Here is a 25,711-nt window from a genome sequence, read left to right as displayed (position 1 = left end):
GAGTCCAGTTGCCCTTCCGGAACGGCAACTGGACTCCACGCTGGGAGAGTGGAGGGAGGTGGATGAGTTCCCGGGTTTACAAGGCTTTGCGTGTGCTATGCCAAATTGCAAAACCTTAAGGTGTATGGGTGGGGGGGGGAGGGGGGAGGGAAATGTGGGAGTGGGGGTAGAGAAGAGGGAGGGGATGCTGAGCGTTGAAGGCACTGGGCAAAACGCTCTCAAGGCGAGTGGAAAGGAAGAGAGCACTTTAATTTGCACTATTCAGAGGAAGAGAGCAGCAGAGGAAAAAGCAAAGCGAAAAACAAAGGGGGGGGGAGTGTGCGGCTCCTTGGAAAAGCACCACACGAGGTGCAGCGGACGTGGTGTCTGATGGATATGTGGCCTTGCGCATTCTCCTTCGCACTTCACGTGTGCGGGATACGGGCCAACCGCCTTTCTTCATTTTTCTTTATTAACACCGCTGTAGGGATGACTCACGCGCGAAGGCGAGAGACATCGGTGTGCGGTGGGCCGTCGATAAACGAGTGCCTCTGGTGAAGGAAGTGCCACTCGGAGAGCTCCATTTCAAGAAGGGTCCCGTATGTCGACCTGTCAGCGTCTTCGTACTCCTCGACCAGAGACCCCTCAAAGCCATCGGAGCGGAACAAGCGGACGGTGACGTAGGAGACAACAGCCGTGCCGGCGATGAGGAAGACGCTGCTGTAGAAGATGAGCGGTCCACCTGTCATAGCCATCAAGATGAGAAACACACTGAAGGTGATAGGGACACCGGCCCACAGAACGGCAGCAGTCTTGCCGCCGGGCGCCCAGTACGGACGCTCCAGTAGCGGCTGTGTGAAACGCAGTTTCAGGAAGGAGGAGAGAATGACGATGAGGCGCAACGCGTAGAGTACCTGGTCGATCTGCACCAGCGTTTGAAAGGTTAGAGAGACGGACAAAGTGCATGTGATAGTGGTGTTGACGAGGATGGCGTGCACCGGAGTCTTATAAGTCTCTGAGTACTTTTCCAGCCACTTGGAAAAAAACGACGGAAACGCGTTAAGCGTTCCCATTCCCGAGAGTGATCGCGACGTTGTCGCCAGAAGGGTGGTCATGAGCCCAATTGTCGAGATGGCGCCACCGACCATGACCATCACCGCCATCGGGGTCCCGCCGACCGCCTCACCGACCTTCACCCAGAAGCCGTCGCCCCACTGCTCGAAAGGGACATTGGCCAGCTCCTCGACGGAAGCACCAGCCAGAATCGGTGGGATGTAGGTGGCCAGCGCCGCGATAATCATGAGGATGAGCGCACGGATGAAGGTCGGGTTCGGGTTCTGCACCTCCTCAACGACGTTGCCGGCAGAGTCGAATCCGGAGAAGTTCCATGCAGCCACGGGGAGAAACGCGGCCCAGTTGATGTAGTCCGGAATGTAAGTAATGCGCGTCCAGTTGAGGCCCTTCGGTAGCTGCAGCAGGAAGATAAGAATGAAAGGCACGATGGTAATGAGCATGATGCTGACGCTGAAGATGCCAACAAGCGTGAAGCCGACGATGTTGATGATGGCGCACGTCCACAGGAAGGCGATCTTCAGGAGTGCGCTTTCCACCCAGCCGAGATGAAACAACGTAGCGCAGTAATCCGCAAAGACAGCGGGGTACAGGCTATTGTCTACAAAATTTAAAAAGGTCGTCCACAGCACCGTCATGAACGTCATCCAAGATGGAAAGGCACAGTTGACCCACATGATCGGTCCAGCGTTTGACGGGATGGCGCAGGAGAGTTCCGCCACGCACAGCGATACGGGAATGCCCCACACAAACGGGATGAGGCAGAGAAAGAGGATGGACAGCAGCGGGCCGCCAGCCCTGACGGACTCTTCAAGACCATAGCCACCGCTGATGCTGGCCGTATAGATGACTCCAAGCAGAGTAAGCGTTGTAAGTACTGCCTTTGGCCGCACCACCGTCTCCACACGAGGACTGCGAAACCGCACAACCGGAGACACCCGGCGATCACGCGACGAGATCAGCGGTGTCCACTGCATGTGCCTGCGACTCACCTGCATGAAGAACCAGTCGCACAGTGAAGTAGTATAGGAAGCCTAGGAGACAGAGAGCGAAATTAAAGAGCCAAAGTCAAAAGCCAACAAATGAAGCGTGCTACAGGCCAGCTTGTAACAAGGGAAACAAATAGTATATAGTCGCTCCGTGTGCACATGCGTGGCTGTCAGGAAGAAAGGAAACGGAAGAACTCACGCTTCTCACACGCCCACTTCAGCGCTCGCGCCAAACCACACTCAGACACAAATTGAGGCTAGTCAAGCTAGCTTTTAAAAAAGCTTCTTCCTGCGCTTTTTCACTTGGTGCTTCTTTCCGCGAGTACCCTGTGGCACTTACAAACCAAATCGCGTACAAGAGAGCGCGAGAGGCAGAGAGGGCAAAGAGGAATGAAACCTCAGCCGCATGGAGATGCACGCGGTCACCAGGGAGAACGATAGACAAGTGGAGGCGTACCACCCACAATGTCAAAATGACGAGAATACGTCAGGCGGTGAGAGAGGCAGCCGAGAAGGGCTGACTTTTTACCCTCCCCCCTCTGCCTAGTGAAATCCAATGAGAGCGACAGAATGGTGAAGCGACGAGAGCGAGAGGGAAAGCAGCGAGCAATAGCTGCACATACGAAAAATGGGTCCGAGAAGCACATACATACACACATACAAAGCAGAGAAGAGCAGAGGAGACACCGGTCCAAGCCACCGAGTAGGTTCTTTCTTCGTTGTCAACACGCAATGATGGCGGGTCACGTAAGATTTACCACCCTCTCGTTCAAACACGATCTATCAAGGTTGTCGAGTCGCGTCGTATTCTCTGTCGTTACTTCCTCTACCAGATACCTAAGCTAGAGTGAGACTATTTCTGTATTTTTGTGCGTGTGTGTGCGTGTGTGTGTTTGCCTCTCTCTACCGAGGATGGGGTGGATGAAGGCCAAAGGAGGTGCGCATGCCACTCCCGAGGAGAGAAGGAGAAGTGGAAGGGAGTAGAAGGAAAAACTAGCAGGACATTATATATAGATATACGCTGCGCTTTTCATTCGTTTTCTTTTATTGGAGGGGGTCATTACTCTTGTAGACTTAGAGCGCCAGTCACCAAATAAGGAGCTCTAAAGGCAACTTGTGCACCGCCCCCGTTGTTGCGAGGAGTGGAGGTGGACCGCTTGAGAAGACCACACACACACACCACAGGTACCTGCACTCGGGAGGAGACGAGGGTCAAACACGACGAGAAAACAGGCGAAGGAGAAAAAGAAGCAATGGCACACAGCGTTGCACCGCTATGCATTCGTCTGTTTCTCAGGAGCTTCTCCAGAAGGGAATTGTCACCGCTGTGCTGAAACACAAGAGAGAGAGAGGCCGAGTCAAATGCGGTAAAGCGCCTGTGCGCATTTGAGTCGTGGGTGGATAAAAGAGAGAAGAGCGAGAAGAGCAGAAGGCTAGCTCGACAAGCAACAAAAAGTGCACCTGCCTGTGCAGCACTTATTTCGCCTAGGGAAGCACACAGGTGCCTACCCACAGAAAAAGAGCAGATAGAGAGAAAGAATCATGCAAGACAGCGATCCGGCGCAGTCTGTCTGCTTGGGGAATTAGCACTTGTGTCGGGTCGTGTGTGACTCCCGCTCACGCGTACCTGAGACTGGGTAGCATGGCCCTGCCGATAGGCAACCGTCCGAAACGTGAACACAATACTGCAGCTCGAGGACACATCGAGAGGCAGACGAAACAGAAAAGAAAGAGGAGTAAGAGGCAGACAAAGCGAGTTGACAGTGAGAAAATGAAGGAAACAAACCAGAACAGAGAGAAACACAGAAATGGTATAGCACAACGAAGAGATGAGTATGAGAGAACCCGCTATACTGTCAACAACATCAAGTGTGCGAAGTGGTCAGAGTAAAACAAGGACGTAGCAACGTAATATATCATTACCTACGCATCAGCACGCGCAGAAACGCTCAACAACCGATAAAACAACAAAACAAAGCCTCCACTGCAGCGTGGAGAGAGAGAGAAAGCGAGAGAACAGGGCTATCGAGAAGACATCAGCAAGAGTACACTGGCAACCCATGCCTAAGCAGAGCAGTTTTGTTTCCTGTTGTGCTTTGAGTGTCACACGATGCCACACAAATCTTTATTTTCGCTTCTTTTCATTGTTGTTGTGGGCTCTTTGCCACTACTTCCCCTCCACGCGCTCCCCGTGCGCAGCCCTATCAAGCACTACAGCTCACTCGGCAAGCGACCGAAAGAGCAGAAATGAAAGGGGCACCAACAGCGGGCACATGAGACGAAAAGGGGTGGTGGCACTACCCCGCCACATCCACACTGGGATTGCTTCGTACCGCACTCATGTCGGTCATGCAACGCTTCCGTACATCGTGGAGAGCAGAGAAAAGAAGCGTGTGTGTGTGTGTCTGCTAAGGTCTACTTGTTCCTCGCTTCTAGCGTTCATCTGCGTGCATCTTGGTGTCGCCCTGCACACATACAGGATCCCAAGGCACCTTTCTTCTTCGGCCGCGCTGCCTCATCGCCCGCGAAGCTGTGCGAACTTTGCCTCCAACTCGTCCTCCTCGACCTGCTTCTCCTCCTTCTGCGAAGTGAGGTTGGCGTTTTTGATTTGGAGGTCGCCGTTCAGTTGCTCACGGATGTCCAGGCCGTGCTCATCCGCGACCTGAGCCATGAGGTTGTTCACCTCGTCCTCCGGCGTAGTGACCGCGGTGCTCTGGCCAATCGCACTCTCCATGTAGGCAGAGGTGACATCCATCGTCTCAAACTGCTGCTCGAAGGTGTCCATAAGCTTGCTGATCTTGGTGGTGTCCATCGACTGCAGCACCTTGTCCATGCCCTTTACCATCTGACCCATATTTTTGGTCACCATCTTCATCTTGATAGCGGTGTCTAGTCGGGACACGACGGCATCCATGCGGGCTGACAGGCGCAGGTGGTTGAGCGCCTCGTTCTTCTTGCGTATACTGTTCTGGGCATAGATGCGGGCACCTTCCATGTTGTTCTTCTCCATTGCCTGTTTGCACTTGTTCATTTCCTGCTTCTGCTCCTTTTCGCAGCGGCTAGCATTCTTGAGAAACTGCTTTGCCGTAAACTTCAGCTGGAACTGAATGTCGTAGAGCTTGTCGACAGACATGGTGGCGTGCTCTGACACAGATGCTACTAAAAGGCTGAGAAAAACGAAACGAAGGCGCGAGTGCGACAAACGGCGATCGAGTGTGGGCGAGGATGTGAAAGAGTAAAGGAAGGGAAGAGCGAAGAAGTCGGAGGAGTACCAGACAGGGCAACAAGTTGTACGATAAGAACTACTACTGCAGGGGCGCCGTCAAAAATTGATCGTAGGCAGGAGCAGAAGAGGTGGGTAAGAGAGGGACGAGGAGAGGGAATGATGAAAAGGTGTGCTCGTAAAGTGCTCTCTTAGCGCAGCTCAACGCATGAGGCTATGTGCGAGTAAGAAGGGGGAGAGCGGGTCGGTGCAGTGACCACAAAAAACGAGGGAAATGGAGGATAAAACCGAATAGGGAAGCGCAGTCTATGATGACAGTGTTTGCCATACCCCTCCCGCATCTTTTCTTGTTCTGTGTGTAGTCCCACCACCGCAATTGCATACCTTCGCATCGGACCCTCCAAGCATCCAAAGACGCTGTAAACGCGTACCCCTTCTCCCACTAGGCGGCGCCTTCTGCGCTTGTGTTTCCGTTGCTCTGTTAGTATAGATAGGACGGCGGCCATGGCAAGGAAATGCAACGAAAAGGAGAGCCAAATAGCAACACCAACACCATCGAACCCTTGAGACGTGCATCGTACTTCGGCGAGTATGTTACATCGAAGAGAGATAGAGAGAGGGAGTGCGTGTGAAAACAGAGTTGTACAAACGCCAGCGGACATCCGTACACACACACACACAACACAACACAACAGCGCAAGTAATCTCTTTGGTTCAACCCACAAAGATAGGAAGCAAGAGCAAAGGGCGGGAGTTGCTGTAGAGCTGTGAGAGACAGTTGGCTGAGCAACGATGTAAGGGAGCTGAACGCGGCACACCAGCGAGAAGGCGCGCCGCACCTTCGACGTACGACAGGAGAAACAACGAAGGTATGATGCGCGTGTCAGTGTTTCCCTGCTGCCTTTCATCATGAATGTGAAGCTTCAGCGCTGTCGCTGTGCATTTTCGCCCCTGCCTCTACGATTGGTATATCTTCACTTTTGGCTAGATTGTCTTCGGTAGTCTCGTAAGCCAGCTCAAACTTTGAGCACCAGCCTTCGATCTCCTGTACGACTGGGTGGCGCGGGCCGTAGAAGTGCTGCGAGCCGGCGCGGGCAGCTACCAGGTGCCTCTGCGCCTCTGACTCATTGTCCGTCCATAGAAGAAAAAGACCCAGGATGAACTCTGCTCGCACGGGACTGGGGTGGACGTTGTGGAAACGCTTTTGCTGAATACGAGAGATGCCGTGCAGCATCTTTGACGCATCTGCCAAGTTCTCGCTGCCGAAGGCATGCGCTGTGGCGTAGCAAGCCTGTCGCAGCTCCTGGGCCGGTATGTTCTCGGTGTACTTCAGCTGGGCCTGCATATCCTTGCGGCGTGCCACGACGTCTGTGAGCGCGGTAACCAAGTGTGCATACCATATCTCCTTCACAGCGTCGTAAAGTGCCATTGCATTCTCCATGCTCGCCTTCGCCGCCATGACGTTGCCGAGATCAAAGTAGCTGAATGAAGTGAGAACGTGTCGCGACCCGTGCTGGAGCGAGAGGTAGTAGATTGCTCGGCTAAGCTGCTGCACCGCTGCCTCCAGTTTGCTGTCCGCCGCATAAAGGAGCCCGAATGCTTGGTGCAGGTCGGCCTTCATGGTTACTGTGACCTCGTCGGTGTGCTTCAGCATAATGTACTGCGCAAGCGACAGCATATCCTCCGCATCTCCGTATCGCTTCAGAAACTGCGTTGTACGGGCAAGGTGAAGATAGCCGGGAATCAGCTCTACATGATTCGCTTTGTAGAACCTTTCTCGCAATCGCAGCACGAGCACACCAGCCTTCTCTGCCGCGCCAGCATCCCCGTCTAACAGGAGCTGTCGACACTCGTCTTGTGCCCTGTCGAGAAGGGCCGCGATCGCGCTGCCGATACGCTGTCGATTCGCGGCGGTCACCTTTAGCGCATTGACGCCAGTGGTGGGGGTGTCCATGAGCGCGATAAGCTCATCAAAGCGAGATTCTAGAGTCCCCCAAGTAACGTTGGTGATGTCGTACTGACTCTTGTCGTACGTGGCGGCGGTACCCAATGAATTGCCAGGCCTCTTTGTCCCGCACTTGGTGCTACCCGTTACCGCCGTGCTGCCAGTCATGACTTTGGAGTACGACATGAGCTGCTGAGGCACGAAAAAAGGACGAAGAGCGCGCGCGCGAGAGAGAGAGACGAAGAAATAAATGCTTCTCTTTGCCTCCTGTCCAACTTTACTTCCTCATAAAGGTAATCGCAAAGAAAGATGATGATTCAAAAAGTCAGGGACGCGGGAGAGAGCGAAGCAGAGTGGTGGCAGTGGCGTGGAATAATAAACATTTGGCATTCAGGCAGGGAAAGCTCAGGGACGGATGGAAGAAAAAAATGAGCGTTTTGCAGCAAAAAGGGGGGCCTCAATGTGCTGCTGCGCTAAAAAAACCTTTGTGGCGGCTTTCGGAGAGAGCAGGTAAAAGCACACTGTTCTTCGCTGTCACTAGTGCTGACAACGTGCAGCCTATGTGCGTCTGTGTGTTGGCGCTGCTGATTCAAGCGGTGGCACGGCGCACCAAAACTCTCCTCCCTTTCGCTCTTCTGGCATACCCTGTTCAAGCAAGGCTCAAGAGTTTGTGACTGGCAGCGCCTTGACTTCCCATACGCGTGAGCTGTTGTGTGCATCTTATCAGAGATTCTTAAGAGCCAACAGGAACTGGGTGTCGGACCTCTCCCCCACAAGGAGGAAATGGACATGCTCCTTCACCTTTCACTGCTGGACATGGGCAAACACAGAGAGCCGCCTTGCTGCTGCAAGAACTCTCTTCATCGCTTGCACTTTTTCACACAAAAAATCAGCTCACGTCTTTGATTACCCGTCATATTGATCGTTCGTCTCCTTTCTGCGCATTTCTGTATGAGAAAAAATACTGTCCTTCTCCTTCCTCACAGTCCAGAAGGCAAAGAAGAAGGACAGCGTGCCCGAGAAAGGCGGAGTGAAAAAAAAGAGGAGGGAATGGACACAACGCTGGCGCACACGCACACACGCACACACAAGCGCGCACGTGCTCTGTCCCCCTCTAACTCCCCCCCGCAATCGGTCACTCACGTTTCCCTTGCCGCCTGCAAAAGTGCGACCACGCGCCTACGAACGAAAGGAGGGAGCAGTGACCAAAAGAGGAGCTGGGCAACACTTTGACCTACAGTGAAACAGATAAAAAAAAGAGGACGTAGGGAATGAGAGTCGCGCACGCACGCACGTAGAGACGTTGGTGCATCGCGATGCGGTCACTGACCTGAGCAAGCGAGAGGGAAAAAAATGAGGAGAGTGTCGCTGTGGGACAAGAGAGCGCCTCATTAGCGATTAATAATTATAGACCTAAAAGAGAACCAAAAACGATATATATATATATATATGTTTACGATGCGCTGTTCGCCTCCCCCCCTCGTTTCGCCTCGCTGCCCCCTCCCCTCCATGGCGCTCTTCCTCGTGTTGCTTTCAGTGGGTGACGCAACAGAAAAATAAAAACCCGAGGGTTAGGTGTTATGCCACAGCGGTTCGGTACAAACACAACTCCCCACCAACACGCCCACACACACAGCGAAACGCCTATTACTGCCTCAATCTCCGTGGATCGGGACATCACACACTCAAGCGCCTAAGCGGCCTAGTCGCTGTCACTGCCAAGTTTGACGCTTTGGTTCATGGAATTAAGCGCAGGCGTGCTGAGGCCAATCTGCGAGGCGCCACCACGACCACGGAAGCCGCCACGGTCACCACCACGGAAGCCGCCACGATCACCGCCACGGAAGCCGCCACGGTCACCACCGCGGAAACCGCCACGGTCACCGCCACGGAAACCGCCACGGTCACCACCACGGAAGCCGCCACGGTCACCACCGCGGAAGCCGCCACGGTCACCACCGCGGAAGCCGCCACGGTCACCACCACGGAAGCCGCCACGGTCACCACCACGGAAGCCGCCACGGTCACCACCGCGGAAACCGCCACGGTCACCACCACGGAAACCGCCACGGTCGCCTCCACGGAAGCCGCCACGATCGCCTCCACGGAAGCCACCGCGACCACCACGGCTGCCATAGTTTCCATGGTTTGACTGTCCCTCGGTGCGGTTGACTTGACGAATGGGCTCGTCTTCCTCGTCATCCTCCTGTGCCTTGGGTCGCTTCTGCACTTGCACTTCGTCGTAGTCAGAGTCATTAGTAGTTGTTTCGGCCACCGGCTTCCTCACGGGCTCGTCGTCGTCGTCGTCAGAGCTCGAATTTGTAACCGGCCTTTTGGCCGGTATTGGCTTGTGCACGGGAATGTCGTCGTCGCTGTCGCTGTCGCTGTCAGCGACCGGGGCCTTCTTGGGGGCCATCTTCGGCGAAGGCTTCTTGGCCACCGGCTTCCTCACGGGCTCGTCGTCGTCGCTGTCGCTGTCAGCGACCGGGGCCTTCTTGGGGGCCATCTTCGGCGAAGGCTTCTTGGCCACCGGCTTCCTCACGGGCTCGTCGTCGTCGCTGTCGCTGTCAGCGACCGGGGCCTTCTTGGGGGCCATCTTCGGCGAAGGCTTCTTGGCCACCGGCTTCCTCACGGGCTCGTCGTCGTCGCTGTCGCTGTCAGCGACCGGGGCCTTCTTGGGGGCCATCTTCGGCGAAGGCTTCTTGGCCACCGGCTTCCTCACGGGTTCGTCGCTGTCGCTGTCGCTGTCAGCGACCGGGGCTTTCTTGGGGGCCATCTTCGGCGAAGGCTTCTTGGCCACCGGCTTCCTCACGGGCTCGTCGTCGTCGTCGTCAGAGCTCGAATTTGTAACCGGCCTTTTGGCCGGTATTGGCTTGTGCACGGGAATGTCGTCGTCGCTGTCGCTGTCGCTGTCAGCGACCGGGGCCTTCTTGGGGGCCATCTTCGGCGAAGGCTTCTTGGCCACCGGCTTCCTCACGGGCTCGTCGTCGTCGCTGTCGCTGTCAGCGACCGGGGCCTTCTTGGGGGCCATCTTCGGCGAAGGCTTCTTGGCCACCGGCTTCCTCACGGGCTCGTCATCGTCGCTGTGGCTGTCGGAGTCCATGGCAGCCGCTGACGCTTGGGAGGCGATAGTGAGGGCAGAGACGCTAATCTTGCGAGAGTACGTCACAGCCTTCGGATTAACTTCCTCCAACGCCTGAGCGGCGTTGGTGTACTTGCAATCCTTCAGGTAGAGATAGATGTGCGCCTCAAGCTCATTTTTTGGGAGACGGAGAGACATGATGCCGGCAGCGGAGAGAGGTAGAAAGAGTGGCAAGACGAAGAGCAAGTCGATGTTATGGTATGAAATGCGTTAGATGAGGGAATAGTGCGCAGCTACGAGTGAAGCAGCAGGGTTTCGTTCGTTCTTCTCTGGCGTAAAACGTGGCTATTGTTATGCGTATCGGCAGAACATATTGTTTTTTCCCGTGAAAGGTTATGTGTATATGCGTCCGAGGAGTCCAGTAACATTGAGTAGTGAAAGAAGAAAATGTCGGCAGAGTTTTGAGGAGGGGGGGGGGCATAAAATGCATGAAGGACAGGGAATGTGAGAAGGAAAAGCGATGATACAAGCTCAAGGCATTCAGGAAGTTGGGATAACCTTGATCCCTGCGCATATGATCTCCCCTAAGGGAGAGAGGAAGCAGACTCATAGTACGACATCCAGAACCATAACCCAGACACGCTGATTCCATTAGCGTCTGACATACGCTCTTTTTTTCGTGTTAGATGAGGCGAGTGTGCTCTCATGTTCGTCTCTCTGTGTGTGTGTGTGTGTGTGTGTGTGTGTGACAGGAAAGCACGAAGAACAGGGGTGAGGGGATCAAAGAACGCCCCGTTCTACATGCCCTTGGCTTACACACGGTAGCCGAGCCGTCAAAAAAGAGGATACGGCACGACATGGGGTGTTGGCCAGGCCTCACCTCATCCTCGCGCTGAGGAGTGTACGCAGAAAAGGGAAAAGGAAGTACGTCGAGAAGTCGCTTTGATGTGCAAACTCCAACAGACCACCACCGACCTAAATTCCCTAAGTAGAAACGGAGAGGTGAAAAGCGAGTCGAACTCAGTGCCGACCTTTCTGGACTCGCCAGTCAAACCGTGAGTGTCGCAGCTTGCGCTCGCTGCGAGAGGAGGAGACGCCGCGCTTTACGGGATGGGGAGTGTGACAGCTGTTAAAGATGGTTTCCTCTGGTCTGCCGACGTAGTAGGGCTTATTCGTTGTCCCGCACGCTTCGCAGGACTCGCCCTGGTACACCCGCTGGGTCGTTTTGGTCACCCACACCTCATCGGAGAACCAACAGCGCTGGCACACTTTACACCTGAACTTGCCTGTGCGCTTTGCAAGAGGCGGGGGAGTAAACATAATGTGCCGGGGTCGTAGTCGGAGAAGAAGGGTAAGGCGCAACATGGTGCGTATCGGCCATCTTAAAACAGAACACCAACTGATCCTTCTCCAATGGCACTTAACACACAAAAGTCTGCCCGTGCATGTGTAGTTGGGCGTGCCCGTTGGCCCCGTAGGCGAAGAAGAAGAAGCGGGAAGAGCAGCAGCATGCAAGAAAGGATGCAAGCGGGGGGGGGAGTAGAGCACAGGCGGCCAAATGCACAGAGAGAGGGAGAGAAACAAAGGATGCGATATGGCGTGTAGGCAGCAACGATGCAGGTGCACTTGGAAGCAGCAAGACCGTTGTCTGCAGCCGAAGGACAGCGCACCCTCGCTAGTAGAACGCATGTGCCAAGAGGGTCGTGCCTCCCACTTACTCGTACGTGCAGTACAACGGGGAGACCTGTGGACTAGAAGCTGAGCTCCACGGGAGAATTTCGTTTTTCCACACGGTGAGTGAGTCCAAAGAAACAGGGCGTGTTGTTTGACGCGCATTGCTGTTTCTCTCCGCAATCGGACATACAGTGTTGGCTTGTTTCCATCCTGGGGTGTACCATCGTATCAACGACACTCATCAAACCTCAAGAGAGGCACACACACACACACATAATGAACGAAGGAAAAAAAGAAACTAAAAATAAAACCTGCAGAGGCTCGACGGAGAGGCATCTACCAGGCTTCAAGGCTGGACGGAGTCATGTGGCGCAAGGCGCGCACTGAGCAAATGCATCGCCAGGTCGCCACGCCCAAGCCAGTTCTATATACCGCTTCGTTAGTGTCTATTGTGAACAATACGTATAGGCGTATGCTTCTGGTGCTCTTTGGATGGAGTGAGAAGAGGACAAGGGGGCTTTGGCCTCGTAAGTGGCTGCCGTTTCATTCTTTCCATGTTGTTTTTATTTTATTTTGCCCGTTCGGTCATCGATAACTCTGGAGTGGTGTCTGCGTGTGTGCAATGGGTTGGTGTGCGCGTAAATGAGAGCTGGTCAATTCCCGCCCCGCCGAGGTGGAGAATAAACATAGAACAGACAGTGTCTTTTGCGGCGTCTGCGGTGCGCGATGAATACACGAGCACAAGAGAGAGAAAAAAAAGAAGCACCGCACACGTACCGTCACAGCACAACTTCACAGAGAGTGTTCAAGTGCATAAAAGCGCCGTCTCTACGCTCTCGGCAAGCCATGAAAAACTTTGGATCTTCGCAAGGTACTGCAGTGCCCGGAGTTCGCCCTCTACCGGCGCGGCCTTGCCGACTAGCGCACCGCAGCACCTTTCACCCACGTACGTTGTGATCATCTCGCGACACTTTGTGCACACAAAATCCTGCTGAGTGTAGACTCGTAGCAGCTGGCTAACACGACGAACTAGTGTTCCCTCCATAGCAACGGCGGCAATCGGGGCCGCACACGCCGGGCACGTAAAAGGCGATGCCGCTGACTTCCGTCTCACGAGCAAATCGATAGAGATGTGCGAGTTGCAGAAGCTGCACGTGACGGGCTGAAGGCGATGCGCCAGAAACGGGTCGGTTTGGAACTGTGACTGGGCAGAGAAGGGGCTGATGCCGCAGAGGCGCATGGCATTGTTGCGCACCTTGCCGACGGCCCCGTTGCATGGGATGAGCTCCAGCACACGGCACACACACTTCGCGTACTCGAGTCCGACGGCGCCGCTGGACCAGAGCGTCAGCTCGCCACGCTCGTGAGCCGTGTGCTCCTCCTCGGTGTACAGGTCACGTGCGTCCGTCATGCGCTGCACCTCATCCATGATATCCGCCTGCATGACATCCTCAAAAAGTCTCTGCGAGTCCTCTAGCACGCGCCGCGTCAGTTGGTTATGTCGCGTAGCAAGCGTAACAGTGTGATCAGCCACAGTGTGGCAGTAGACACGGTGTACTATCTCGTTCAGCTGGTAGAGAGTGCCGACAACCCGCGCCACCAAGGTGTTTCGGACGCGGTTGGGCAGTCGGCTAGCCATCGTGAGCTGATGCGCTACGTGCAGATCGGCTCGCGTCGGCTCCTCGCCCTTCATGAACTTGATCGCGTCCTCGGCGAAAATGAACAGGCCGGCGTAGTCACGAGGATCGAGCACAATGTATGGACACCAGTATCGAAGGGGCTGCAGGGAGAGCAGCAGTAGCATCGGCTGGTCCTGCAGCGAGGCCGTCAAAAAGCTTGCGAAGCTCACTGCCTCCTGTAGTGAGTACTTTGAGGTGAGAACGGTGACAGAGCTGCCGTCCACCTTTACGGTACGGCCGCCGAGTTTGGCGAGGCGGAGCAGGATGCCCGTGAGGGCACGGTGTGCAAGGCTACTGAGAAGCTCCACCAAGCGCGGCTCGTAGCAGGAGGACAGCGGGTCGCGCAGCCACCGCGCCACGTTGTTCAGGAGTGTGTCGGCGAGGATGTTGTCCACAGCCTGCCCTAGCACGTCGGCTACCAGATCACGCAGGATATTGAAGTGCGTGGATACACCACGGTCAGACAAGACCCGCGCGTTCTGGTCATCTCCCTCCTCAATCGTTTGTGAGAAAAGAAGTGCAACGACGTCCAGGCGAGAGAGGCCGAATTCGACGCACCACGAAGCGTAGCCGCCGGCCATGCACACCTCGCGCGGACGCTCCTCAACGGTGTCGAAGGTGATGAGAGGGTCGCTGCTGCACCACAGCACATGATTGCGCCGATGCAGGGCACGAATGTATAGCACATCCAGTACATGCACACAGCTGTCTTGAGCAATGTTGCAGAGCGGGATGCCGGAGATACGGCTCAGCGCCAGCCGCTCCTCTACCCACAATAACGACGCGAAGAAGCGCTCGAACAGCCGCCGCGCCAGCAGACGCGTCCAGCGGAACGGGTCGCTCAGCAGCCGCTCATCCTCTGCAGCGCCTAGAATGCGCAGGTATGGCAGTCCCACAGGCAACGAGCGCTGCTGTAGGAGGGTCGACGTGGGCAGGCAACTCTGCAGCACTGCTAGAAGAGGTGCCTTTGTACTCTCCAGAGCAGCGCTCAGGTGCTGGTAGACCTGCCGCCACGCCGCCCGCTGGTCCACCGCCACCTCGGAAGTGACATGAATCGGCTCGGGCGTGGTCGTGTGCAGCCGCTTGGCGCTCTCCTCGCAAATGATGCCCCAGTTGATCACGGGTTTTGCAGCTTCCGCTGGCTGGATAAAGACAACAAGGGCAGTGTTGGTCTGTGGAGAAACGACAGCGATCAGACCACGCTGTTCTGTGACCGCATGGAACACGAACACAGCACGGCCGGTGGCACCACAGCTCAGGTAATTCGTGTGCGCGTGCATATTCATCTCATCTATACCAAAGATCTCTCGCTGCGACGGTGGGCGACGGCGCGCGTTGTGCAGGTGTCGCACCGAGTCGACGGAGACACAGCAACCGAGCTGTTCGACAAACGTGTCCACGCGAGAGCGGTGCTCCTCATAGATCTGGTGAACGCTCTCCATCACGTGCAGCTCATTGAGGCGCCGCTCTCCCTCTTCGCCAGGTGGGACATCGACCTGGTAGACGCGACCCGCCGCAGCACGCCGCGGCAGAACGCGGCCGCTGACCTCAGCGGCGTCCAACCCCTCCAGGCTCAGCGCCGGGTCCGCATCGACAATGACTGTACGACGCACTTGCACGCGAAAGGAGTGCAGACTGTGACCCAGCGCTGCAAGCACCTGCAAAATTCCCGGGCTCTCCTCATTCTCGCGCACCTCGAGTACATTCCACACGGTTGCCAGTGCGCGTGACTTGAGGTCAATGAAGTGACTGTTCACGCCAGTGACATCGGGCGCAGAGGCTACCCCGGAAAACACTGTGCCACTGCCCTCCCCACCTGGGCCGATCTCGCTTAGGTCGTTCTCGAGGGCCAGCTCCTTGCGTAGGCGAGCTCGTTGCAGCCACGTGTCCTTTCGCTGCATCAGCCACTGCTTTGTGCCAAGGTCGGCAAAAAAATCTGCGTCAAGCGTGGTGGTGCTCTTTGGCGCAAAGTAGCGCTGCTTCACATCATGCGCCAGTGCATCCATCTTGGCATCCGCCTCGCGCTGGATTCGCTGCATGTCTGTGTCTGACTCCCCTTCACATTCCACGTCGTCCTCATCCCAGTCCGTTTCAGGGACCGCCTCTGTGGCACGCCGCTGTTCACCAGCAGGGACAGCTTCAGTTATCTGTGGTGCCGCCGCGTGGCCTATAATACCACTGCCTGTTCTGCCCATCATATCCTCCAAGTCCTGCAGTTGTCCTTTTCCTGCGTCTGCGCCACCGCCCTGCTTCCCCTGCGTCGAATCTTCCACCGCATCCACATTGATTGTAGTGGCAGCGGCCGCCGCTGAAAACTTGCCACCCAGTCCCTCGCTCTTGCTTTGCACCTTGGACAGCATGCTGCGAAGTGAGACTTGGCGGTAACGGGAGTTACTGTGCCGAATGCGCTTCTCCAGCCAGTCCGGATACGCCACGCGTGGCACTGGATTTGGCAGTGACTGTAGCGCTGCCGGGATAGAGACGATCTTCTGCACGCAGGCACTAAAGCGCGCAATGTAATAGTCCCAGTCCAGCAGTGCCTTCAAATTCAGCTCGGACGGAACCGTCGTGTCGGCGGTCCACTTGCGCAGAAAGTGGGTGCGAATGGCCTGGTCCGCGCGGAAAATAGTGACGGGAATCGCTCGCTCTGTGACAGGGCGGCCGGCCGGCATGCGCGAGATGATGAAGTGGCACGCCAGGCCCTTATCCTTCACCATTTGGGGTCCCAGAAACTCGGCAATGCGCCGTGCCGTCGTGATGGCCAGAGACTTCTGCGATTCGGGGTACTCGGAGAGCCGCCGCGTCATGTTGCTGCTCTCCGTAATCTTCTCCAGGATCTCCTCTGTATCGTAGCCTTCGCCCTTGGACTCGAGCATGTCAAGCGCAGCATTCGCTACGACAGCCGCCGAGGCGTAGGCGTCTGCGAGCGTGCTGCCGTCGAGGAAGCGACGGAAGACTTGCGACTGGAAGTCCTTGACAAGCATCAGCTCCCCGCGGCGCTTCAGCTCAAACCCTTTGAGCTCTGCCAAGCTGCCGTCTGGGTTGAAGACGGCGTAGCGCTTCTTGATGCTTTTGCCTTCTTCGCGACTAGCAGGCAGCAACATGGCAAGGTACGGACCATCCACCTCAAAGTAAATCGAGCACTCGCTGTGCGTCCTGTAGACACCCGTGCTGAGAAGGTTCTGGTACTGATGATTTGTGTACCGATCGTGCACCATTTTGTTCAGCACCACACACGGATAGGAGATGGATATCTGCGGCTTGGACGCATTTGTCGTGGTAAACGTAAAGTTCTCAGGGAAGGTATTGGGAAGGCAGCACCAGATGCCATCCGTGTCGAGCTCGAGCGTTACACCAATCTGCTGGACAAGCGAGCGGGCCATCTGAATCAGCGTCGCACCGAGGTATGTGACGATACCTGCCATCTCCATACTCGACCATCGCGAGCCCTTCCGCATCACGTAGCCGTAAAACGAGTTGAGGATGCATTTGTGCGCCAGCTGCAGCGATTCCATCTGCACGCAGCGGCTCTGGCACAACTTGCGTTCATCCGCGTCCTTCGCGGCGTCCAGCTTCTTTTTCCATATCTTTAGCGCAGCTTTGTATTCGTAGCGGCGGTCTCGAAAGAGGCGGACCGTGTCAACGTAGAAGGAGTTTTCGCGCTGGCACACCACGTTCGACTGCATCACTTCGCGTGTCTCGTGAATCTTTCCGTAGGCCTTTCGGCTGTATTCGCTGAGCCGCCGCTTGAGCATGTTGAACTGCGTGTTCTCCGTAAGTTTGTGGTACGCCTTTGGACCGTCCACGTCATCGTCCGAGTCGGAGTCACCACTGACGCCGTTGCGATCGGCGCCAAACTCACGCTGGAGAAGCGCGTCGGCGGCCTCGCGCTGCTGCCGCCGTGACTCTTGCCGGTACCCGCCGCCGCCGCTGCTGCTGCTGCTGTTGCGATTTCTCTGGTTCTTTCGCCAGTCGTCTTTCCGCTCGTACAAGGTGCCCTCCAGCACATTGCCCTTTCGATTGCCGTAAGCCTTTTTCTGCACTGCCGCGAGGTTCGCCTGCTCAATCACGCCGGCAGCGAAGGACTCGTTCTCCAGCTGGGCCTTGACCCGCTGAAACTCGTAGCGGCCGGCGGTGAAGAGCTCGGCCCTCCACTTCCACGACATGACGCGCTTGCATTGCGCCTCGTTGTTCGGAGAATTGAAGCAGCATCCGGCACACACGTCTGGCCGCGCAATGGCGTACGGCTGCAGGCGGTTTGTGAGGATGATGTTGGGGTACATGGCTCCGACGTCAAGGTGGTAGATGAACGGCTTCTCTTGCTGGTGCGGTCGGTTGCGCAGGTTCGTCAGCTTGGCGAGCACGGCCGCCCTTACCTCCTCCAGGTTCGTTACCTCCTCCACCTTCACACCGTTCTCCACCTCGAGGGCAAAGCGGAGCGCCTCGTCAACATCGTCCATGAGACTCTGGTAGGTGTCAGGATTCATGTCAAACGTCATGGGAATATCAGAGCGGTACACGCCGCTGCGCAGCGCCTCCACACGCCCGCCAATGTACGTCTCCGTGTCGATTAAGTGGCCCTCGTAGAAGCGCTCTCGCACAATTTCCTTCTTGTTTGGAAACACGACGTTGTTCGCCTCCGCTTGCACCATGAGCAGCGACTCGCACAGGCCGCCAGAGCCCTTGCGCAGCACATCGTCTGGTGGCATCGGGATAATGGTGGCGAGGGAAAAAATGAAGGGGTGGACATACTTCTGATAGAGGTACCACGTCGACAGGGCGTCGGACACCGAGTACGACGCCATGCGCTGGGGCTGCGATTGCGCGAGAGGGAGCATATCCTCGGGATCGACTTCGATCGGCTCGTAGCCCAGCTTGTACTTTGTAACCGCCTTCAAGCCTTGGCTTCCCTGCGGCAGGTAGGAGTCTCGCTTCACCCAGTAGAAGCAATCTAGGTGAGGAATCTGCTGATTTAAGAAGGCACCGTCGACCATTTGTGTAAAGCCGATCTCCTTGTGCATATGCATGCCGTGGTGCAGTGCGCGGGCGTGGAGGAAAGGGAAGTCAAAGTAGTCACCATTGTACGTGACGTATACATTCGGCTTGTACTTGCGCATCTCATCGAAGAAGCGTCGCAGTGTCGCTGCCTCGTTCTCCTCGTTGAAGGTGTCGAAGAAGCCCTCGTACTCGGGCTTGGGAGTGTACTCGAACGGTGCGATGTCCTCCGTGACGATCTCGCGGTTGACGATCAGGTAGCCACGGCCGTCCAACATGTACGATATCATGTACACCTCATCTACCTCCGGTTGCGGAAAGCGCAGAGGCGCCTTTGTCGTTTCAATGTCGAAGGCGATGACGCGTGGCATGGCTGGTGCGTAGCGGCTATCGTCGCACCGCTCAACCCGTGCCTCACCCTCCGTCACCGTCACGTCGTACCAGAGACCACAGTATACCTTCATGTCAATGGCAACGCGCATGTGGTACTTCACATCGTACTCGCGTATGTCCTGCACCCAGTCCATCCACCGACTGCTACCGGCTGCGCTGTAAAGGGAATCTTCGACGAACGGCTTCGCCATGGCATCGCTAAGCGAGCCGCTGAACTGGTTCCGCAGCGGGTTCTCGGAGCTGAGAGAGGCGTTGAGTTTGACGATCTTCTCTACTTGCCCACGCAACGTCGTGAGGTCCTGCACGTTTCGGAAGACTACTTTGAGGTAGACGCGCTTCTTGCCACTCAGGTGGTTCACGAGGTCTAGGTCCTCTCTCTCCACCGCAACTATTTTGCTGATGATCTGCGGACCGAAGGTAGACATGAGGCCGAGTTCTACCTCACGCTCGTGGCCCTCCACAGCTTGGACGAGGATGTACGGATCGAAGTGAAGGTGCACGCAGAAGGTGTCACCGGCGAGGTCCTGGAAGAGCAGCACGAGCGCCGCGCGTTGCGCCCCCTCGCCGGCGATAGCGTCCTCATCCTCCTGCAGCACTTCGGTGGTGGGGTGGTAGTTGAACAGCCACCCCACCCTCGTCCCGCTTTCCAGCCGCGTCGCCATGCTTGCGTCCACCTTCTTGAAAGAGGCCGAAAGGGGTACACGAGCGCGAAAAGAAATGAAGCACTTTGTGCACGTCGAGAGACAGGCACTAATGTGCGTCTGGGTGGAGGGAGGCAAGGTTACAGGCGAAAGCAGTAAGGCGAAGCAGGCTAGTGTACAATATTTGGGGTCATCAACGGAAGACTTGCCTTTGGCTCGCGCCTATACTGGGGATATGTGCGATGCCGTGGTGGCGGGAAAATGAAGATGCACGATTTGCTTGTGAGGAACGAGAAAGAAAACACAAAGCCCGTCAGGGCTGCCAACGAAAACGCAGGCGCTCAATGGACTAGATGGGCGGACAGATGCACGCTGTTGAAGTGAAAAGGGCGATGGTAACCTCCTGACAGGAGAGCAGGTCCTTCCACCTTTCCCGTCCTCTATGGGACTAATCTCACCTTTGTCGTTGAGTGCTGTGTGCGGCTCTAGCAGGGCACGGAGGAGCAGTAGAAGGGGGCAACGCGAAGAGAAGGAGTTGGACGAGTTGGGGGTGGTAGTGAGACGGCTGGGGGCGCAATGAGAGACCGGCTCATGAGGGTCAGCAGGAGTCCTCACCTCCGACTTCAGGCCTAGGAGCAGTCAATGTGTCAGCACCGCCAAGAAGTTCACACGTCATCATCCCCTCGTGGGCTTAGGTGACACTATGCTGGTGCATTTCCTCACTCTAACAGCTCTTTCGCTCTCTCTCTCTCTCTCTACAGAGATGCATATATGCATATAATCATTCGTATGGTTTGCTGCATTCTTCTGTTCCAATACATACACACAAGATGTGGAGCTGCCTTCGCAGTCCAACGTCAAAGTAGACACACAAACACAAACACAAACCCAAACACACACACATGCGGGCATAAACCCATGAAAATAAAAAATTACACATACAAATATATACATATGTATGCACACACACACACACACACACACACACACACACACACACACACGTGTACATGCATACATATGTATACATATATACATATATACATATATATTGATGAACACAGGCACAGCTGTCTCTCTCTCTCTCTCATAAAAGTATCAAATATTTAACTTTCAGCCTCTTTCACTCCACAGAGAAAGCGAAAGAGCGACGGGGGCGATGAGGTGAGAATGCTGAGAAAGAATAAGAAAGGGCAAACTCATAAGCGAATTAACCAAAAGGCCATGCACCCAGGCGCTGCCTAAGCGAAGTACACGTGGGAGAGATAGAAAAGTACAGTAGAAGATGAGGAGAGGGGGATCAGAGAGAGAGAGTTCGAGAAGCACCGCATAGGGGGAGATGGGAGGGATTAGCAGCGAGTGCGTCTCACCTTTCAACATACACAAGACACAGCAATCGTCTCGGTTGTGCACCCGGGGGACGCGTAGTCTCGCTGTAAGTCTCTCTCTCTCCTTGTCCCTCCCGCTTTTCATGTCACCGTGAAGATGGGGGGGGGGGGATAAAGACTACAGCTCCCTGAGCAGGTAAGTGCTCAGGTATCCCAGAAGTGTCATGTTGCTCAGCAGGGAGGTAGCGCCCTCGATTGGCCGCCGCATGGCGACGACAGAGGCCCACACGCTGACGAAGATAAAAGTAGTGTTCAGCATCTCGACGAGTGAGCGCAAGCGCGGAGCGCGACGGCCCACGTCACCCAGTACGTAGCCGTCGCTCACCTCTGACTGCGGCGTCGAGGCAGATGTCTTTGCACGCTTTTCTTTTTTCCTGCCCGCCGTCTGGAGAGTCTCCTCGTTGCGGAGGATGAAAAACAACGACGTGTAGGCGCAGGCTAAGTTTGCCTGCACAACGCCGAAGACGATGAGCTGCGGTCGGCTGGGGGTGTAGCGCTCTGCGTCTGCAAAAGCGGCAGGGCTATTGCGCAGCATGACGGCGTTGCGTATCGTCAGAACGAGGCCGTTGAAGTGTGACGGGAAGATGCAGGCCAAAGAGAAGAAAAGGAATACGAGGCGGTAGTCGTACCCAGGGCGTGTCCAACGAGGTAGCATCCACACCGGAACTGCCAACAGGCTGGCGGCGACGACGTCCACAAAGCACAATGGGAAGGACGGCCATTTCAGTAGCAGGACCGTTGGCGCTGCCCACCCCAACCCGAGAAGCAGCGCCAGCAACGCCGGTGCAGAGCGGAGGAGCGGGAGCAGAACTAGCCGGCGAAGCGGCCACGTAATGGCACCGACTGCAGCCAGGTAACCCAAGACCAGCACAAGTAAGGCGCTTGCTATGCCAAAGCCGAGGTAGATGGTGGCCAACTCCTCCACCAACACAGACCACACTGGTACACTTTGCATCACGATCCAGGAGAAGCGGCAGGCGCGGTAGCTCGGCGAAATGCCGTACAACGCGACCAGAGTGAACTTTTCCCAGATGCTCATGTGTGCCGTCATTTCAGCCTCCGTCACGTTCGGCGGGGGATCGGTGGAGAGGCACACCCTCAGTGCTGTTGATGCCCAGAGACCTGTCACCACCTCCAGCACGAGCCCCATCATCATCATGCCCACCAATGGAGGTAAGACGCGAATGCGCCGAAAGGGAGAGCGCCGCCACAGAGCCATCTTCAGAGACTGGGTTGCGCATATCTTCTCATCCATCATACCGAGAACGATGAACAGTGTGAAGAAGAGAACCACGGACGCGCCAGCGAGGCGAACAATGCCGGTGTACATGGAGAAGGCCGCCAGCCACCGCTGCGGCCAGAGCACCAGCAGCCATACCCAGTACTCAGGCGACCCAAGCGAGGCGTGCTGCAGCATGCTATAGGTAGGCAGCTGCACCTCTGGGCGAGCGCCGCGGTTGTCACTAAGAGTGTAAATAAGATAGGTCTCATTGAGCAAGGGCGGGTAAGTGCTGAAAGGCTTCCAGCGGTAGGTGAAGTTGTGCAAGTTCTTGTGAAACGGCCCGTAGAAATACTGTAGCTGATGCTCCGGCTCGTCGGCTGGCAGCGAGCCATGACCGCGCAGGGCAAGGTAGAAGGAGTGCAGTGAGCCGCACATGACTAGCGGAAACACCTCTGTCGTGTCATCGGTGCGCACCTGCAGCTGCGGCTCCAGCAAAGCGCTATCCACGCCGCGCACCAGCGCGTAGCCAGGCTGTGTGTGCACCTGTACTCCACCACCGAAGCCACGCAGCAACCGCGGCAGCGAGTGACTGCTAGCGTGGTCGGCAAAGGCGGATAGGTCGATCTTGTCATACTGGAGATACGCGCGTGTCGTTCCTAGGCCCTGGTCACTGGCCACTAGCATGCAGAAGCGTGGCCATAGCCAGGTTCGATGGCGGCGCTTTTTCATCTGCCGGTATATGGAAAAGCTGACGGCCGTCTGTAGTGTTCGTCCGGGTATCGACTTGGTACTCTTCTGCGTCGTCGGCAGGTGCAGTAGCGTTGCTGCCCGCTCATGCACCTCGGATCCGAGAATCGGTGTTTCGCGCTCCTGGTCGTAGAACAGCTGGATGTTCGGCACAAACACCTGCTCAGGCGCCAGCGTCGTCAGACCCATGAGCACGTTCAGCAACTCCGTGCCATTGTAGTAACCGCTGCTCGAGTCCGCCTCGTCGTACGCTGGCAAGTCGTTGTAGTCGATCGGTACGTCGCTGTCTACGCACAACTGCTTCAGTTGCTCCGATAACGCACGGAACTTCGTCTCCTTCACATACTTGCCAGTTATCGAGTCGCGCACGGAGGACATGAAGATGTGCTCGAGCCGCTGCTCGTCAAAGCGGTGCGTGTCAAGGGTTTCCACCACGGTGGGGAACAGCCGATCGCGGCGCAGAGACGGAAGCTTCTTCTCATGACCAAAGTACGCATTGGCGTTTGGCAACAGCGCCGCCTGCACCAGCGAGTCGGCAGAATGTTGCAAGAACTGAAGAGCGTACACGAGACCGCGATGGTCCATGGCGGTAGCGCAGCCGCGGAGTGTCTCAGTGGAGATGTCGCGTCGATACCCGCCCTCCTGCACGAGGAGACTACGATTGACCAGTGTACCAGGTGGGCGGGGCGTGGAGCGCTGCAGGTATCCGGAGATAGAGGGAACAACATCGTCCAACGTGCCGCCGTTGATGTTGAGCAGTGTGAGGTTGCGTAGACGAAGGTGAAGCTCGGCGGGCGGCACGGCACGGAGATCGAAGAGGAGATCGTTTGGATGTTTTGCGTCGGCTACCATGTCTTTCCAGGTGATGCTGCTGTGGGATACTCGCTTTACATCTTCCGGGGCGGGGTAGCGCTGCAACACCACTGCATCGATGATCTCGTAGAGCCAGACGCTAGCGTGATCGAAGAATAGCGGCGGGTAGTGTATCGGTGTCCCGACCATGATCACACCTGCGTAGAGATGCGGAGCCAAGATGGCGGCCAAGAGTGTTGTCACGCCTCCAAGTGACTCGGCCCAGATCCAGATGCCTTGCTGCTGCACCCGCTGCACCTCCGCCCGCACCCGCTCGAGAGTGGAGAATCGCTTCATCAGGTGCTTCGCCTGCTGGCACTCCTTCCCGCTCGCCAGAAGGGATGCGTGGCTGCAGACGCTTCTCGAGTACTCCTTCTCGACTTCCTTCAGGAGCTTCTTGGCGGCCGCGGGGACCTTCGCGGTAGGGCTCGTGTGATGTGTGTCGTTTTTGCCGAGCGTCTCGCTGTCAAACACAGTCACTGGTGGCGCCGCGAGGACGTCAGTGTAGGTGCGCAGGAACCCCTCCACAACAAGGTGGACGGAATGGTTTAGGAAACGGGCCTCTTTTACGGTAATGGGGACCGACTGAGTGCTCGACTCTTCCAAAAAGTCTACGGAAAAGACCTCCACACCAAGCAACGGTACCTCCTCACGCACTAGCTTCTCTTCCACACGGTGCTGCAGCCAAGCTGGAATGCGCATCCCTTCCTCCGGTTCCTCGAGCGATTCGTTGGCGCGGTACTCCTGGAATAGCTGCCTCTTCACGTGGCGGCGGTAGTCGCGCATCGCCTGCTGCCGCAGGCGCGTGTTGGCCTCATAAACAAAGCGAGCCAGAGAACGCGCGCAGTAGTAGGAGCCGCCGTTGCCGTGCACGTAAACGATAGGGACACGAGTGTAGACTCCATCAACACGTGGGGCGGCGTAGCTGTCGGCCATCCAGTCGTAAGTACGCCAGAGTCGGTAGTACTTCTCCCGCATCGTCGGTGCATAGGCAGAGACGTTGATTTGGGTGAAGAGTGGGTACATGACGGGGTTGATATTCTGTGGCTCCGTGCGGTACACCTTGAGCGCCCAGTTGTACGCACCAGTCGCAAAGAGAGTGAACAGAAGCAAGAAGAACACATAGGCCGCTCGGAGGACGCAGAGGCCCATAAAATGCGCCACATTGTTCATCATGTCGTTAGTTATTAATTCGTTTAATTAGGTGACGCACGGCCCCCACTGTGTGGAGGAAAATCTACGAGAACTCGAGAAGAAGGTGGACGAGGAGAAGCGACTCGGGCTCGCTTACTCCCATTCAGATGAAGCGTATCCCTTAGCAGTGAGGAGGCGAGGTCTGCACCGGCTGCCGTTTGCGCAGCTTTTACTCACAGATACGCGTACTGCGAGGAAGAAAGGGGAAAGAAAACCAAAGACAATCCCATTGAGCGGCACGGCGAGACGGAATCCTTCGGGGAAGGGTGAGAAGCCTCTCTTCGATTGATGAAAAGCGTGAGAGCCACGAGTTCTCAGAGATGCCTGTCTCACTGAGACACCGAGACTGAGAGGGTACCAGACAGCGAATAGCGTGGTTAGAGGGAAAACGAGAGGTACGAAATCGCGAAGAGGGCTACGAACATGCACGGCGCATAGTGAACATTGCTTCGTTAGAAGGGAAAGTCAACTTTTTTTCGTTGAAATGATAACAATAAAGCAAGCGAAATTTAGCAGAGTTTAGCGTAGCGTCCGAACCACTGCGCTTCGTGGAGGGAAGGCAAGCAACACGTGGATCCCCGTTGCGGCGAGTGACAGAGCGCGGTACTTGCTCCACCAAAGCAACGCGACCTCTTTC

At 56.1% G+C, this 25,711-nt stretch overlaps 7 protein-coding genes across 7 annotated transcripts; all 7 read right to left on the bottom strand.

Annotated features, from left to right (window-relative positions):
* Nucleotides 1–473: 473 nt before the first annotated feature.
* On the bottom strand, nt 474–2,027 carry AAT11 (putative amino acid permease; the record flags this gene model as incomplete). Its single annotated transcript, XM_001568490.1, has 1 exon — nt 474–2,027. The coding sequence occupies one exon, from the start codon at nt 2,025–2,027 to the stop codon at nt 474–476; it is 1,554 nt and encodes a 517-aa protein (XP_001568540.1).
* Nucleotides 2,028–4,554: 2,527 nt separating this feature from the next.
* LBRM_34_4380 (conserved hypothetical protein) lies at nt 4,555–5,172 on the bottom strand (the record flags this gene model as incomplete). The annotated part of the gene is made up of 1 exon (XM_001568489.1): nt 4,555–5,172. The coding sequence occupies one exon, from the start codon at nt 5,170–5,172 to the stop codon at nt 4,555–4,557; it is 618 nt and encodes a 205-aa protein (XP_001568539.1).
* A 997-nt stretch (nt 5,173–6,169) lies between these two features.
* On the bottom strand, nt 6,170–7,393 carry LBRM_34_4370 (conserved hypothetical protein; the record flags this gene model as incomplete). The annotated part of the gene is made up of 1 exon (XM_001568488.2): nt 6,170–7,393. One exon carries the CDS (start codon nt 7,391–7,393, stop codon nt 6,170–6,172), a length of 1,224 nt encoding a protein of 407 aa, XP_001568538.2.
* A 1,516-nt stretch (nt 7,394–8,909) lies between these two features.
* On the bottom strand, nt 8,910–10,487 carry LBRM_34_4360 (conserved hypothetical protein; the record flags this gene model as incomplete). The annotated part of the gene is made up of 1 exon (XM_001568487.1): nt 8,910–10,487. The coding sequence occupies one exon, from the start codon at nt 10,485–10,487 to the stop codon at nt 8,910–8,912; it is 1,578 nt and encodes a 525-aa protein (XP_001568537.1).
* Nucleotides 10,488–11,309: 822 nt separating this feature from the next.
* Nucleotides 11,310–11,654, bottom strand: LBRM_34_4350 (conserved hypothetical protein; the record flags this gene model as incomplete). Its single annotated transcript, XM_001568486.1, has 1 exon — nt 11,310–11,654. One exon carries the CDS (start codon nt 11,652–11,654, stop codon nt 11,310–11,312), a length of 345 nt encoding a protein of 114 aa, XP_001568536.1.
* Nucleotides 11,655–12,768: 1,114 nt separating this feature from the next.
* LBRM_34_4340 (putative DNA polymerase epsilon catalytic subunit) lies at nt 12,769–19,692 on the bottom strand (the record flags this gene model as incomplete). The annotated part of the gene is given in 3 exon segments (XM_001568485.2): nt 12,769–16,641; nt 16,647–16,650; nt 16,652–19,692. Coding segments are annotated over 3 exon segments (6,918 nt in total).
* Nucleotides 19,693–21,177: 1,485 nt separating this feature from the next.
* Nucleotides 21,178–25,053, bottom strand: LBRM_34_4330 (conserved hypothetical protein; the record flags this gene model as incomplete). Its single annotated transcript, XM_001568484.1, has 1 exon — nt 21,178–25,053. The coding sequence occupies one exon, from the start codon at nt 25,051–25,053 to the stop codon at nt 21,178–21,180; it is 3,876 nt and encodes a 1,291-aa protein (XP_001568534.1).
* Nucleotides 25,054–25,711: the final 658 nt, after the last annotated feature.

Source organism: Leishmania braziliensis, chromosome 35, assembly GCF_000002845.2.
Source record: "Leishmania braziliensis MHOM/BR/75/M2904 complete genome, chromosome 35".
NCBI classification, from domain to species: Eukaryota; Euglenozoa; class Kinetoplastea; order Trypanosomatida; family Trypanosomatidae; genus Leishmania; species Leishmania braziliensis.
Note: the sequence above shows the minus strand (reverse complement) of the source record. Positions and strands in the feature narration are given on the sequence as shown.